At 45.3% G+C, this 15,000-nt stretch overlaps 1 protein-coding gene across 2 annotated transcripts in view; it reads right to left on the reverse strand.

The window, feature by feature from the left end:
* LOC145414509 (trehalose transporter 1-like protein) overlaps positions 1 to 15,000 on the reverse strand; it is an 88,578-nt gene that overhangs the window by 47,274 nt on the left and 26,304 nt on the right. The window contains exon 2 of one of the 2 annotated variants that reach the window (XM_080284027.1): positions 6,920 to 7,055. In XM_080284027.1, the coding sequence (XP_080140153.1) occupies positions 6,920 to 7,055 (136 nt within the window). Of the gene's footprint in view, positions 1 to 4,139; positions 4,197 to 6,919; positions 7,056 to 15,000 lie in introns of those variants that run through there. The other variant, XM_080284029.1, reaches the window with a different exon arrangement.

Genomic DNA, 15,000 nt, shown 5'->3' on the forward strand with positions numbered 1-15,000 from the left:
AGAAGGGTCTGTGGATGTGGGTGTGTGGGTAGGTTAGGGGATGGTGTGTGGATGTGGATGTGTGGCTAGAATAAAGGGTGGAGTTTCGATGTGCGTGTGTGGGTATGTTAGGGGGCGGTGGGTGGATGTGAGTGTGTGGGTAGGTTAGGGGATGGTGTGTAGATGTGGGTGTGGGGGTAAGTTAGTCAGTGGTGTGTGGATCTGGGTGTTTGGGTAGAATAAGGGATGGTGTGTGGATGTGGGCGTGTGGGTAGGTTAGGGGACGGTGTGAAGATGTGGGTGTGTGGGTAGGTTAGGGGACGATGTGTGGATTTGGGTGTGTGGGTAGGTTAGGGGATGGTGTGTGAATGTGGGTGTGTGGGTAGGTTAGGGAAGGGTGTGTGGATGTGGGTGTGTGGGTTGGTTAGGGATTGGTGTGTGGATGTTGGTGTGTGGGTAGGTTAGGGGACGGTGTCCAGATGTGGGTGTGTGGGTACATTAAGGAATGGTGTGTAGATGTGGGTGTGTTGGTAGGTTATGGGACAGTGTGTGGATGTGGGTGTGTGGGTAGGTTAGGGGACTGTGTGTGAATGTGGGTGTGTGGGTAGGTTAGGGAAGGGTGTGTGGATGTGGGTGTGTGGTTAGGTTAGGGATTGGTGTGTGGATGTGGGCGTGTGGGTAGGTTAGAGGACGGTGTGTAGATGTGGGTGTGTGGGTAGGTTACAGGACGGTGTGCTGATGTGGATATGTGGGTAGGTTAGGGGACGGTGTGTAGATGTGGTGTGTGGGTAGGTTAGGGAACGGTGTGTGGATGTGAGTGTGTGGGTAGGTTAGAGGACGGTGTGTGGATGTGGGTGTGTGGGTACATTAGGGGACGGTGAGTGGATGTGTGTGGGTAGGTTAGGGGATGGTGTGTAGATGTGGGTGTGGGGGTAAGTTAGGGGGTGGTGTGTGGATGTGGGTGTGTGGGTAGAATAAAGGATGGCGTGTGCTTGTGGGTGTGTGGGGACGTTAGTGGACGGTGTGTGGATGTGGGTGTGTTGGTAGGTTAGGGGATGATGTGTAGATGTGGGTGTGTGGGTAGGTTAGGGAACTGTAGTTGGAAGTGGGTGAGTGGGTAGGTTATGGAACCTTGTGTGGATGTGGGTGTTTGGGTAGGTTACAGGACGATATGTGGATGTGGTTGTGTGGGTATGTATGGGGACGATATGTGGATGTGGGTGTGTATGTAGGTTAGGGAAGGGTGTGTGGATGTGGATGTGTGGGTCTGTTATGAGACGGTGTGTGGATGTGGGTATGTGGACAAATAAGGATGATGGTGTGTAGTTGTGGATCAGTGAGTTGGTTAGGGGACAGTATGGATGTGGGTGTGTGGACAAATGAGGAGGATGGTGTGTGGATGTGGGTGTGTGGGTAGGTTAGGGGACAGTGTGTGGATGTGGGTGTATGGACAAATGAGGAGGATGGTGTATGGATGTGGGTGTGTGGGTAGGTTAGGGTACAGTGTGTGGATGTGGGTGTGTGGGTAGGTTAGGTATGGATGTGGGTGTGTGGGTAGGTTAGGGTACAGTGTGTGGATGTGGTTGTGTGGGTAGGTTAGGTATGGATGTGGGTGTGTGGGTAGGTTAGGGTACAGTGTGTGGATGTGGGTGTGTGGGTAGGTTAGGGGACGGTGTGTAGATGTGGGTGTGGACAAATGAGGAGGTTGTTGTGTGGATGTGGGTGTGTGGGTAGGTTAGGGGACAGTGCGTGGATGTGGGTGTGTGTGTGTATGTTAGGGGACCGTATGTGGATGTGGGTGTGTGGGTAGGTTATGGGATGGTGTTTGGATGTGGGTGTGTGGGTAGATTAGAGGACCATGTGTGGATGTGGGTGTGTGGGTAGGTTAGGGGACCGTGTGTGTATGTGAGTGTGTGGACAAATGAGGAGGATGGTGTGTGGATGTGGGTGTGTGGGTAGGTTAGGGGACGGTGCGTGGATGTGGGTGTGGACAAATGGGGAGGATGGTGTGTCGATGTTGGTGTGTGGGTAGGTTAGGGGACAGTTTGTGGATGTGGGTATGTGGGTAGGTTAGGGGACAGTGTGTGGATGTGGGTGTGTGGGTAGGTTAGGGAACGGTGTGTGGATGTGGGAGTGTGGGTAGATTAGGGAACGATGTGTGATTATAGGTGCTTGGGTAGGGTAAGGGACGGTGTGTGGATGTGGGTGTGTGGATCTATGAAGAGAACGGTGTGTCGATGTGGGTATGTCGGTAGAAAATGGGACGGTGTGTGGATGTGAGTGTGTCGGTAGGTTAGAGGACGGTGTGTGGATGTGGGTGTTGGTGTAGTTTAGAGGACGGTGTGTGGATGTAGGTCTGTGGATAGAAGAAGAAGTCTGTGTGTGGATGTGGGTGTGTGGATGTGGGTGTGTGGGTGGGTTAGGGGACGGTGTGTGAATGTGGGTGTTGGTGTAGGTTAGGGGACACTGTGTAGATATGGAGTGCAGGTAGGTAAGTGGACGACGTTTAGATGAGGATCTATGGATAGATGAAGAGAACGGTGTGTAGCTTTAGCTGAGTGAGTACATGGAAAGGATGGTGTTTGGCTGTTGCTGAATGGGTAGGTGGAGAGGAAGTTGTGTGGATGTTGTTGTGTGAGTATGCTGAAGAGATGATGTGTAAATGTGAGTGTGTGGGTGTGTGTAGGAAACAGTGTTTGAATGTGGGTGTGTGAATAGGTGGAAGGGACAGTGCGTTGATGTGAGTACATGGAGAGGATTATGCTTATGTGGGCGTGTGGATCGGAGGAAGGGGACGCTGTGTGAATGTGTTTAAGGGAGGGGGGTGATGAGGATGGCGTGTGGGTGGTGTTTTGATGTGGGTGAATAGAAAGGTGGAGAATAAAGTGTGTGGATGTGGGTATGTGGGTAGGTGAAGGGGTACGGTGTGTAGATGTGTGTGACTGCTTAGGTGAAATGGCCGGTGCTTAGGCGTAGGTGTGTGGATATGGGTGTGTAAGTAGGCGAAGAGGAACGGTGTGTGGATGTGTGAAAGTGGGTAGGTGGAAGGGGACGGTTTGTGGGTGTGGGTGTGTGGTTAGGTCAGGGGATGGTGTGTGGATGTTGGTCTGAAGTTGTGGGTGTGTATGTTGGTGGAGGGGACGGTGTGTGGATGTGTGAGTGAGTAGGTGAAGGGGGACGGTGTGTTGTGCTGCCAATCTCACAGTAATCCACAAACAGGCCAGTCTAAAAATACTGTCCGCCTCACTTGGTTACTCGTGCCATTGTGCCTCTTGTCGCTGGCACTCGGACTAAGTAACACGGTCGGGCAATATCCTTACAGCAGAGAATCCGGCCACTTTGTTACTATGAGTGGAGTTAATGTTTTCATCCTTCTGTCTGTTTATTTAATTTAAACTGGATTACAGACAAACCAATAGGAAGAACTTGATGAAAAGCTGTTGGTCTGTTCCCACTGACCCAAGGATGAAGTTAATTTAAGAGAATATTGACACAGTAATAACTTTAAACAAAATACAGGCTAAGCAAGGTGTGAAGGAGGTATGCTGTCTACTGTGCACCCTTCAAGTACTGAATATATGTGTACTACTGTGATTTCCTGTGACTGGATGCTGCAAAAATCTGAATTGGGAATTGTTTTGTTAGCTAATTTATTTGGGATATTTGAATGGTTGGATGGTCTGAGTAGGTAAGAGTGTAGCTGTGATGAATTTGTTACACCCGCCAAGGAGGTTATGTTTTACCCCGGTTTGGTTTGTTTGTTTGTCTGTCTGTTAGCAGGATTACTCAGAAAGTTATGAACGGATTTTGATTAAATGTTGTGGAAGAGTGGGCCGTGGACCAATGAAAGAAATTATTAAATTTGGAGGCGGATCCGGATCCGGATCCGGAGTATCCCGCACAATATCTCGAAAAGTTCTTAATGAATTTCAATGAAATGTGGAAAGGCGGGCCACAGACCAAGAAAGAATTGATTAAATTAGGATGCGGATCCGGATTCGGATCCTTTGTAATGGCAATGGCATTAGAGGAGGTATGCGCTATCCTAGCGCTTTCTAGTTACCTATGCTACATTGATTTAGTTATGTTAGAATGGTTCGTTAAAGCATGCATGTTCTCTCGCAGATCAATCAACCTAGCCAATAATCAAATATACATACAGTGAGGAAGTCAAGTGGCGACCTTGTCCTCTGAGAGGGTCCGGTAGGGTGCAAAGATAAGTAGTACCCAACCAGTCAGCCACGACCCACCTCAGCAACACCGCAATTGGCATTTGACTCACTTTAATACACCCAGTCCCATGATGGCATTTATATTTTGTTCTTGCCACCAAAAGATTGTTATCTTCAGTTTGTGGAAGACCTCTCACAGTGTTGGAATTTTAACAAATCACTAATGACTCCTCCAGTGCAGTTAATATTTTTTTTATTTCATTCTCGCTATCGTCAATTTATTTTATTTAACTGTGAGGTGACTCGGTATTAAAAGTTCGTCACCAACGACAACAGTGGTCTCTGATCTTCTCCAGCAGTTATCAGGTGACTGAGTTGCCATCGTGGTTTAGTGACAAGTAGAACAAATCACACACAGGGAAACAAAAGGGGTTATCACTGACCAAAGTACGCTGACCTGTGTTAAACAGCACCATTGTACGATTACTTTCATCTTGGGGGAGGCATCAGGTACAAAAAGGGATAGTGGCGTGGCCTCTCACAGTTTATCATCATGAAGGTAATTTAGTTTTGCGTGGCAAGTAAAATTTTTGCCCTTCACAATGATGATGTGTAAAAATATGCTGGAGTCTGCTCGTAACAATGGTATCTCAAGGACGGCTCGAGACTACTTGCCCAGCCAGAATTTGGATGTGTGTGTGTGTGTGTGTGTGTGTGTGTGTGTGTGTGTGTGTGTGTGTGTGTGTGTGACAGACTGAGACAAAGACAGAGAGAAAGAGAGAGAGAGAGAGTGTGTGTGTGTGTAATTCACCGGGTCGGTCAGGATCACTTGATGGTCGTGATCGTCAGCTTTTACCCTCCCGGAAGGGAGCTGAGAGCTCATATAGTCCGATCTAAGGGCAAGGCTGTGACCTTCACACACGCACACACCCGTCCCCTTGCTCAAGGGGGACAGTAACCACCCACTTCGTCAGTGAAACTTTTCGCAACCTGAGCGAGGCGCGAACTCCCGTCCACCAGTTGGCAAGCGAGAGCGTTACCACTGCACCAGCGAGTGGTGTGTGTGTGTGTGTGTGTGTGTGTGTGTGTGTGTGTGTGTGTGTGTGTGTGTGTGTGTGTGTGTGTGTGTGTGTGTGTGTGTGTGTGTGTGTGTGTGTGTGTGTGTGTGTGTTTAAGTAAAGCACTGGTTATTTATTGGGTCTGATTTACGACATCTGATATCTACATACAACTAATAATTGGTGAGATTATAACCAGTAATATGAAACATGGTTAACGATAAACTCCAGCAAAGAGTGGCGTATGACTCCCTCTCTTCGCTGAATTCCCGAGAGAACTCTGACCTTCACATAGTTCCTTAATATCATGCTTCATTTTCTACAGACGTCTTGTACCTTAATATGTAGAAGTCAAAGGGCATCATATCCTATATGCGGGAGGCTCTATAGCACTTCTTCTATCGTTATATACATTGTGTCCAATATAGAACACTCTGCTTCCACCTTCCTGGGCAACTTCTCATGTGTTGTGGGGACGGCTCCGTTAGTGTTAGCAGTATCTACCGTACATCATTTATTTATTTCCCGCTCCCAGTACAAAACTAAGCCCACATTAGCCGACTGAGCCATTCCTGCTACACGTTAGATACTGCCACGTGGGACTTTAGTGGAGGTCTATTTACAGGTCGCCCTTTGTTTTGCACACTACGTCTCAAGATGCTCTTCTTCGTTTCCTGCATACATTTCTTCCCCGTCAGTCTGCAAAAATGTTAGCTTGGAAAAGAATATTAACTAATATGCAGAAATAACCTGGTAGGGAAGGAGTGCTAATGAACTTTCTCTGACCATGAATGCGCAAATGAAAATCTTGGGAAAGTTTATACCAGGATGAAGATTATTGTAAATGAAAATATACATCAGCAGCGGCACAGAAAACTTGGCTCTAGTTCCTTCCATCCCACCCCCCCTCAGCTCCCCTCACCCCCACTGCAGAGGTTCATGTACTAAGTGACTTTGGAGATTTTGTAACTCTTCCTTAACGAGTTACGAGTATTGTGCATATTACAGCTCGATGTCCTTACGTATGTTACTGATATAAACCACGACGATATTATAGCACTATGGACTTACAAGATTTAGTTTCAAGATGAAAAATAAATCGCTAAGGATGAGGAGTTAACTTCCTAGGCGAACGAGAATACCGGCCTTAAAAACTTTGTACAGGGAAGCTAAAATTTCGAGAATAAAGATAACCAGCAACAGAGAAAACTTGGCCCCAGTACCTCTTTCCATCCCACCCCTCTACGCTCGCCCCCCCCACACCACACACAGGGTCGTATTCTAAGTGGTGTTGGAGACTTCGCAACAACTTTTCCGTAGCAATTTATTTTACATATTACATCTCCGTATCATCTCGTATATTACTGATGCAAGCCATGCCGACATCAGAGCAATATAACTAGCATGCAGGGGAATGTTGGTGTAACATGCAAAATAAATCGCTGAGAGGTAGGTGCTACGAGGCCTCCTGTGCCAGGGTATAAACAACATGCAAGAGAATATCAAACTAAAATACGCAAAATAAATAACTGAGAGCTGATACGATTAAATTAACAAGCAAGATTAAGTAAATGTGTAATGATCAAGCAGGGTAATGTGAACGTATAAAGTGCAGGGTAAACAGCTGAAAAAGAGGTGCTACAGAGCTTCCTATGTAGCCACCTAGTATCCTGGCTCACAGTGTCAAGAGAGTGCCAAAGAGCGACTCACCAATCCATCCTGCGTCCCTGGCATCCACGTAGTCTACGGTGGTGTCGTTTCTGAGCTGCGGCAGGGTGAGCGAGGAGTAGGCCGTGATGAACCCGATGGACACTGACGATACCGATGCGAATGCGGCCGCCAGGATCTGCAAGGCATGGGAGATGAAATGTGAGGATGGGCTGGTGCTAGTTGCAATGGCAGTAGTAGTTGTAGTAATAGTAACAGTAGTAGTAGTAGTAGGAGTAGGAGTAGGAGTAGTAGTAGTAGTAGTAGTAGTAGTAGTAGCTTTAGTTGCACTAGTATACGGTACTTAGTTGTAACAAGAGTGCTGGCATATGTTGTTAGACACGAAGAAGTGCCATGGAAAAGATGCAGAGCTGTAGCAATGTCATTTTCTGTCGCTGCGCTATGTGAAATAAGCGACAAAAGTACAATAATCTAGGCCAAGTTAAGGTTAAAGAACTACGCCACTGTTTCCTCTCCCCGTCTGTGCCTTGTACTTGTATCTCTCTTTCCCCCTCCCTCACCCCTCTCTATGACTCTATCTCTTTTCTATAGGCTTACCTGTGAAAATGAAGGTGGGGTGAAAAGGATGGAAGGGTAAGAAAAGGTGATAAAAGATGGTGGAATGAGAGCATGTGATGATGAGGGGTGGGTGAGTTAATGATATTATGAGGGATTGGGGAGTGTGAAACTGGGAAGATGAGGGATGGGAGAGTGTGAGATTGTGCTGATGAGAAAATGGAGAATTGGAATATATGATGATAAGGAATAGGATCGTGAGATAATGAGATGAATGGGAGGGTAAGGTAGAGTAAGAGAATGTGATGAGGGATGGGCGAGTCAGAGAATATGATGATGAGGAAAGGGGAAGTGAGAAAATGTGATGATAAGGGATAGGAGTGTGAGAGATGTGATGTAAGGGATGGGAGAGTGAGATATTTTGTGATGATGGGGGATGAAAGTGTGAGAGAAAGTGATGAGGAGTATGGTGAGACAGTGTGATGAGCGTCTGTTTGAGAATGTGGGAGAATATGATGAAAGTGAAAGAATATATCGAGGATGCAATGGAATACAAAGGTAAGCAAACAACAGAAAACCTATTGGTCCTTTCGTGGCAGATATGTGATTCCTGCGACTGTAATTCACATACTCAGGTTAATGAAAGGAATTATCATATGGCATAGAGAAACTGGCATGGGTATTTAATTTGACAAAGTGAATGGAAAATATATTCTGCACACTCTTAACCTGTAAGAATTAAGTAACAGTAACTACACAACGATATTGCTGTGTTGTTGCATCCCCTGTGACCTGAGTAAGAGGAAAATAACTATGAGTCAGATTATAACTCTAATATTATTCAGTAATGACAGGGTTTAAGTGGGGATTAGGAGTTAGACACTAATCCGAAGAATATCAGATGTCAGTCATACTACAAGACAGTCCCTATATATATTCGAACCCTATAGACAAACTTTGCTTCATATGACTGGAAACATTCACAGATAACTTCGCTGCCATTACCTCAAATGTAATTCAATTGGTGTATAATGAACTGTTTATCAAACGCCGTAACAAGTCCTATTACAACATTAAAAAGCAGGAAATACCATGTTAAAGCGTAGGTTAGAGAAGAACAGTCAAGATAAATATTGCTATGGGACCCAAGTGCTTACTTCCCCATATATTTTGGTACCGATAAGCCTTAATCCACAGTAAATTAATATTCAGACTGATGCCATATTACTTTGCTTTAATGAATGATGTCACAGAAAACCTTATATGGTTACTCAAGCAGGATATACAGAGCAATAGCTTTTCAAACGGTTCGTCCTTTGTTTCTGAATGTAATGCCAAAGATAGATAGACAGATAGATAGATAGATAGATAGATAGAGTTAGAGAGAGGGAGAGAGAGAGAGAGAGAGAGAGAGAGAGAGAGTACGATAATGCCTCTTCGACGATACAGGCCACAAGTCTGTAAAAATAACCTAAGAGTGTGTTAGCGAGCCGAGGGGGGTTCACCGAGCACTCGACCTTCTATGCTTTCCTCCTTCCACCCTTCCTGGTGCACTTTGTAAATTTATACTATACTCTTTGTGTTTGTCTCTCTGTGTCTCTGTACATCGCTCCGTGCTGTGTGTGTGTGTGTGTGTGTGTTATGTGCATGCGTGTCTCTGCATGCATGTGTGCGTGTGCCTGTAGGGAGATGATGCCACCTATCGGCGTGCAGGGGAACTACAGACCTAGTTTACGGTCAGAGTAGAGGTCAAGAAATTAATGGAACCAGCGATCAGTAACCTTATTTAGTGCAAAGTCTAGTAAATGTGTAAATATATATACCGAATTTACGCCCTCCACTTAATCCGATGTGTTCAGTCTCGATCTGTCCCTTGGCATGACCCCGAAGTAGTGTGTGTGTGTGTGTGTGTGTGTGTGTGTGTGTGTGTGTGTGTGTGTGTGTGTGTGTGTGTGTGTGTGTAAAGCAAAATAGAAAAAAAACATCCCCAGTGCATCAAAGGATTTCAAGCTGAGATAGCTAATTTCCTCGTCAAATCTAACTTATAATTTCCAGAAAACTATAAAAGTTAGTTACTTATTCCATAGAAACTTATGTAAACTGATTACACATGGATCATCAAAGCAATGAAATACTACGGGTTTAAGATATGACGAAAGGAAATTCTAAGACCACCATCTCTCTTCTTGCAGCAAGATGCATGATTTATGAAACATATAGAAAAGGGATTGAAAGGAAGTTAATAGATGATTTCTCTCTAATATGTGTAAATGCTGAGTGAAATGCAGCCAATGTGTGTGACTGATTTACAGCTGGCAGATCCTGTGTTTATTCTCCCAGTCTCACTGGGGGTCCACAACCCACACTTAGCTACGGGTGCACCTTGTGTGGAGTGTTTTTGTTGCGTTTGTTGATAAGGAAAAAAAAATACAAATTGAGAGTCTTTTCGAGGAAGTGTTGGGGCTTTGCCCAACATGCTTGAGTGTGTGTTAGATAAATGGATCTGAAAGGAGTCGTTCTAAAAAATCATATATATAAACAAAAGTAGGATAGCCAGCAACTACTAAGACCCTGCACGCTAACTTTAAAGGGAAACAGATGGCGCTCGTCGCTGTGGGCTATCTCTTTGTTCCGAAACATGGCTCGCTGACATACCCTTCACAGTCAGTGAGGACGGTAATGGATTCCTATGGTGCGCGGGGAATGAGTGAGCACGGGAAGGTTAGGGAATGTGGGGTGAGGGGAGTGAACGAAGGGGAGGGTTTCACCAGGAGAAGAAAAAAATAACCTGCTACAAAGGGTAAGGAGGTGGGGATAAGGAAGGCTAACCGTGTGTAACACTGGAGTTATGTCAGCGGTCTGGGCAGGAGTGTCGTAAGTGTAAGTTAAATGAGTTTCCCGAATGGGCGAACAGAAAAGCTCAGCCTCCCTTCACCCTCTAGCCAGTCTCATCATTTTTTACCTCGAATGTTACGGGGCACACTGTTAAGCGAACCAGGGGAGAGGGTACTGATGTAACTCGTAAGGATTTCAATTACTGAACAATGTTGTGTTCATGCTACATAGGGTGTGATGAACTGAAATGAATCATCTTTGTTATATTATAGTTCTTTTACACTAACTTGGCCCAGATTTTTGTCCATTTGCAACTTATTTCACGTAGCTCAGTGGCAGACAGACAATATAACATGGCTCTACATTCTTTCAATAGCACCTCGTGGTAACTAGCATCTTATTGTGTTAATCTCTTGTTGCAACTCAAGATTCAAGATGGAGATAACAATTTTTGGCTAGGTTAGGGTAAAAAGAGTACGGTACAGTACACTGAACACAAGCATTTTTACATTGTTTAGTTGTCGGAGCTGAGTACAGTACTTTCCTTCCTCGGCATATTTTCTATTACCCGGTAATAATTTAAGTGACACCTCTGATCCGTGACACTGAGGTCAGTCATTGTGTAGCTGAAAATAACTTTCATGGCGTAATTTTCGAATCAGTATTATGAATCACGGAATGCATTTTTTTCCCTTGAATATGAGTGCTATAGCTGTCTAACGGCAAAAGATAAGACGAATCTGTTGAGGTAGTTAGGACAAGTGGAACGCATGCTGTATAGAAGGATAAGTGCACGGGGGAAGTTGATAAGAGATAAAGAAGAGGAATACTGAAAAAGAGCTAGAAGGATAAAGCAAAGAAATACCCGAGGAAGGGTGCATAAAAGGGTGGTGATGACAGGGGATTCTTTTTTTTTTCACACTCACTCCGGACAGAGACAGACAAATAATTCATATTTTATAAATCAAAAATTAATAGGTGATGTCGCGAACCCTGTGATTAGACGCCTGACATTATTAAAAAGAGTACAAAGGAGAGCAAATGACAGACGTAATGATCTTTTCGAAGATTTTGCAGAAAAAATATAACCATGGGATCTAATTCTTTGAGCTGAGGCTAAGGATAGTAAAACATTACAGGCAGATACATAGAGGGATAGCGATGGCAGAAAGGGACAATTAATAAACAGGTAACAGACAACACACAGGCAGATAGAGAGACAGGCATGACAGAAAGGGAAAATTAATAGACAAACGCACAAACAAACAAACCAACAGACAACATGCAGGCAGATACATAGAGATGAAATATGACTGAAGGGGAAAATTGACAGATGCACATTCAGACAGACCAACAAACAATGACGGACCGAACGATACATTAGTTGTCTTTTCAGTTTAATGTGTTGGTGAATGCAGAGATAAGCGTCAGTGCGGTGAAGATAGTGTCAGTGAGGAGGGAGCCAATACATACTCAGGAGCTAGATTTGGGGAGCGGGGAGTAGAGGGTTGGAGGTGGGGAGATACAAGAAGGCAGGGAGGGAGGGGGGAGATGGAGAAATGCAAAGGAGGAAGAGTAGCGAGGGGAAAATGCTAAGGAAGAGAGGAGAGAAGGGAAGGAGGAGCAGGAAGGAAGGGGAAATGGGAAAGAGAAAAGAGCTTGCATGGGGGAGAAGACAAGGAAGAGGGATGGAGAGCGGACAGCGGGGAGGGAGCGATAGAGATGAAGGCTGGAGATGGGGGAGGATATAGAGGGGGGAGGGAAGAGAAGGGAAGATGAAGAAAAGAGAGTTTGCAGAGAGAGGCAGAGAGAGAGAAGATAGGAAAGGAGAGAGAAGAGTGATGAAGAGGGGTAGAGGAGGAGCTTGCCTTGTAACCCGTATTCCCTCCATGTCCTCTGGTAAGCCCCTCACGTGTCTCGAGGTGGAAGGGAAGGAAGGGCTGTTATGTAGGGTTTGTGTAGATCTTATCTCAGCACTCTGCCAATCAACTTCTCTTTTCTCACCTTATCTTTGTCCTCCTTCCCCTCCTCCTCCCTCTTACTCTCCCCTCCCCTTCACCTCTCTCTCTCTCTCTCCTTCTCCCGGCTTCTCTCTGCTTCCTCTATTCTCTTTACCTCTCCTACTCTCAAATAATATCTTTTATTCATCCATTCCTCCCACATCCTCATCTACCCTCCCTCTGCATTCCCTCACATTTTTCTTTCTCTCAGTTACGTCCTCCTTCCCTTTCCCATACATTCCCCTTTCCCTCTGCTCCCTACCCGTCACACCAGACCTGTTAAACGATGCTTGTTAAACCTGTTATGTTCCACGGTCACCAACCAGCATTCACGCCTATTTTTTTTTTTTTTCTCCTTTCCTTCCTTTCTTCTCTTATCTACTTCGTCATTCGTTCGCACACAGTTCTCCCTTTCCATGTATCCCCATCCTAATGGTGGAGAGGGGCGCCTTCATGTGGTGGCGCCGATATAACTGGGTTGTGGGGCTGCCTGGTTTTACAGACTTTCAGCAACTTCCTCCATAATCCCCCACAGGAGGATGGTGGACTGCGTAAGTGGGGAACCTTCAGCCTGCAGTCCACTGGGTTCACATTCAGATGAGTCTAGTTTTGTCGCTACTACTACTACTACTACTACTACTACTACTATTCTCCCCATACTTTCCTTTTCTTCCACTTGTATTTCCATCACCACCCTCATCTTATCCTGTCTACCACATTTCTTTCCTTCGTCATTCCTGTCAGTGCAGGTCAGCCTCCTTCGTTCTACAACCTATCGTTACATCCTCCACTCAGATCATTCTCCTCCAACTCATTTCTCTGCTTTCATTCCTACTCCTTCTCTCACAACACATTACATCTCTCTTCTCCATCCCTAATTCCTCACTCTATTCCTCGTCCCCTCCTCTCTTGATCCCCTATTTCTCTCTCGCTATTCTCTTCTCTCGTCCCCTTGTTTCATCTCACTTCTTTCTCTCTCTTTCGTTCTCTCCCCTTTCCTCTAAACTCCCACTTCCCTGCATTCCTACCCCTTTTTCTCCCTTCTTCCCTTTGCCTGTATCCCCCTTTGCCCGTCTTACAGTTCCCACGCCTCTCCCACTCTCCCCCTTCCTTTTTTCTCCTCGTCTTTCCCACCCTCTCCACATTTTCTTTCCTCTTCCACACCATCTCACTTTCAGATCACCTTTGCCTTATCTGTCCCAATCCCATCCTTCACTTTCCCACAGCCTTACCGTGTTATCTTTCCCTGTCTTTCTACTTCCTACTTTCAGGTCACCAGCACCCCTTCTCAGCCGCTCCCCACCCGCTTCCACCACTACCACAACCCTTCCTACCCTTCTTCAGTGCTGTCTGTCACACCTTCATATCTCTTCAGGCGACTCTGTACCCTACCGCTTCCCCCCTACTTACCCTTTACTTCTATTCTTGCACTTCTTCAACTCTCCTCCATGAACCCTCAACACCTTACCTAATTTTTCCGTGTCTGATCACTCCACACACACACACACACACACACACACACACACACACACACACACACACACACACACACACACACACACACATTCATGCTCACTAATACAAATGAAGCGATGGGAGCTATGAACGTCAGGACTGATTCAGTGTTGCCATCGCCAGCCAACACAAGCGCTATTTGATATTCTTCCCTGCCTCCTCCTGCCCAGCCGCCTCACCACCACACATCACCAGCACGTGGCTTGCTAGACGCTGGGACACATTTTTATCTTATCAGGCCCTCTACCACTTCATCCTTATCAGTTTGTTTCTGCATACGGCTCGTTTACCCCTATGCCGACATTTTTTCATAAATAGAATCTGTATTTACCATTACCATTTAGTCCAAGTCTCAGCACCCAGGGAATGTCAGTAGATACTCTATCTAAGGATGCCACCATAACAAATATAATTCTTCGCGACTCCCGAACACGGAGGTATATCTTTCTAAGCATCTAGTCTTATTCCTTATGTTTGTCAGTACCTGATATATCACCTAAAGAGGCGAAAAAACAAATTAAAAAAAAAAAACACTTTCCCATATTCTTTCTTCTTCTTCTTTCAAAGACCCTTCTAGTTCTACAGTGGCAAAAGCGATCACTTTGGATTTTTCACAGAGGGATTTCCTTTCCCACTGGGTATGAAGCACGGTAGATATTGCCCCCATAAAGGTCAGAGATAATAGGTCGGAATAGGTTGGCTTTTACCATTTTGATCCAATTATGGCCAAACTTGGTGGAAGGGGAAAGGGTGGACAAAGGATGAATTGCTTCAATTTTGAGAACAATCGGTCAGAATTTCAGGTCACAGAACAGTGTCAAACTTTCGGTCTGTTAACTCAAAAAACTCATTCAGTTTGGATTAAACTAGGCTAAACGATTGTGGGTCAGCCATAAATTAAAATGTTCAGTTTCGAGAAACCAAGAACAAAGGTCAAGGTCACAGGGCAAGGTCGACTTGAATACTTTTAATCAAATTTAAACCAAACTGAGTGATGAAGTTTGTCATCAAGCAAGGATGGTGTATGTCATGTTTCAGAATACTCAGCTGTCAAGGTCACAGCGCTAGATCAAAATTTCGGTCATGAGTTGTATATCTCCCAGGAGGCTTCATAACACCTATTCCTAGGATATTTATTCTGCATTTTGCCCCTGAACGGACTCCGCTGTGCTGCTTACCTCGCATTCATATCAATGTATTTTGCATCAGTGACATACA

The sequence above is a fragment of the Coenobita brevimanus genome, chromosome 100 (genome assembly GCF_032717465.1).
Source record: "Coenobita brevimanus isolate Jiangsu-jjx chromosome 100, ASM3271746v2, whole genome shotgun sequence".
Taxonomy (NCBI): Eukaryota; Metazoa; Arthropoda; class Malacostraca; order Decapoda; family Coenobitidae; genus Coenobita; species Coenobita brevimanus.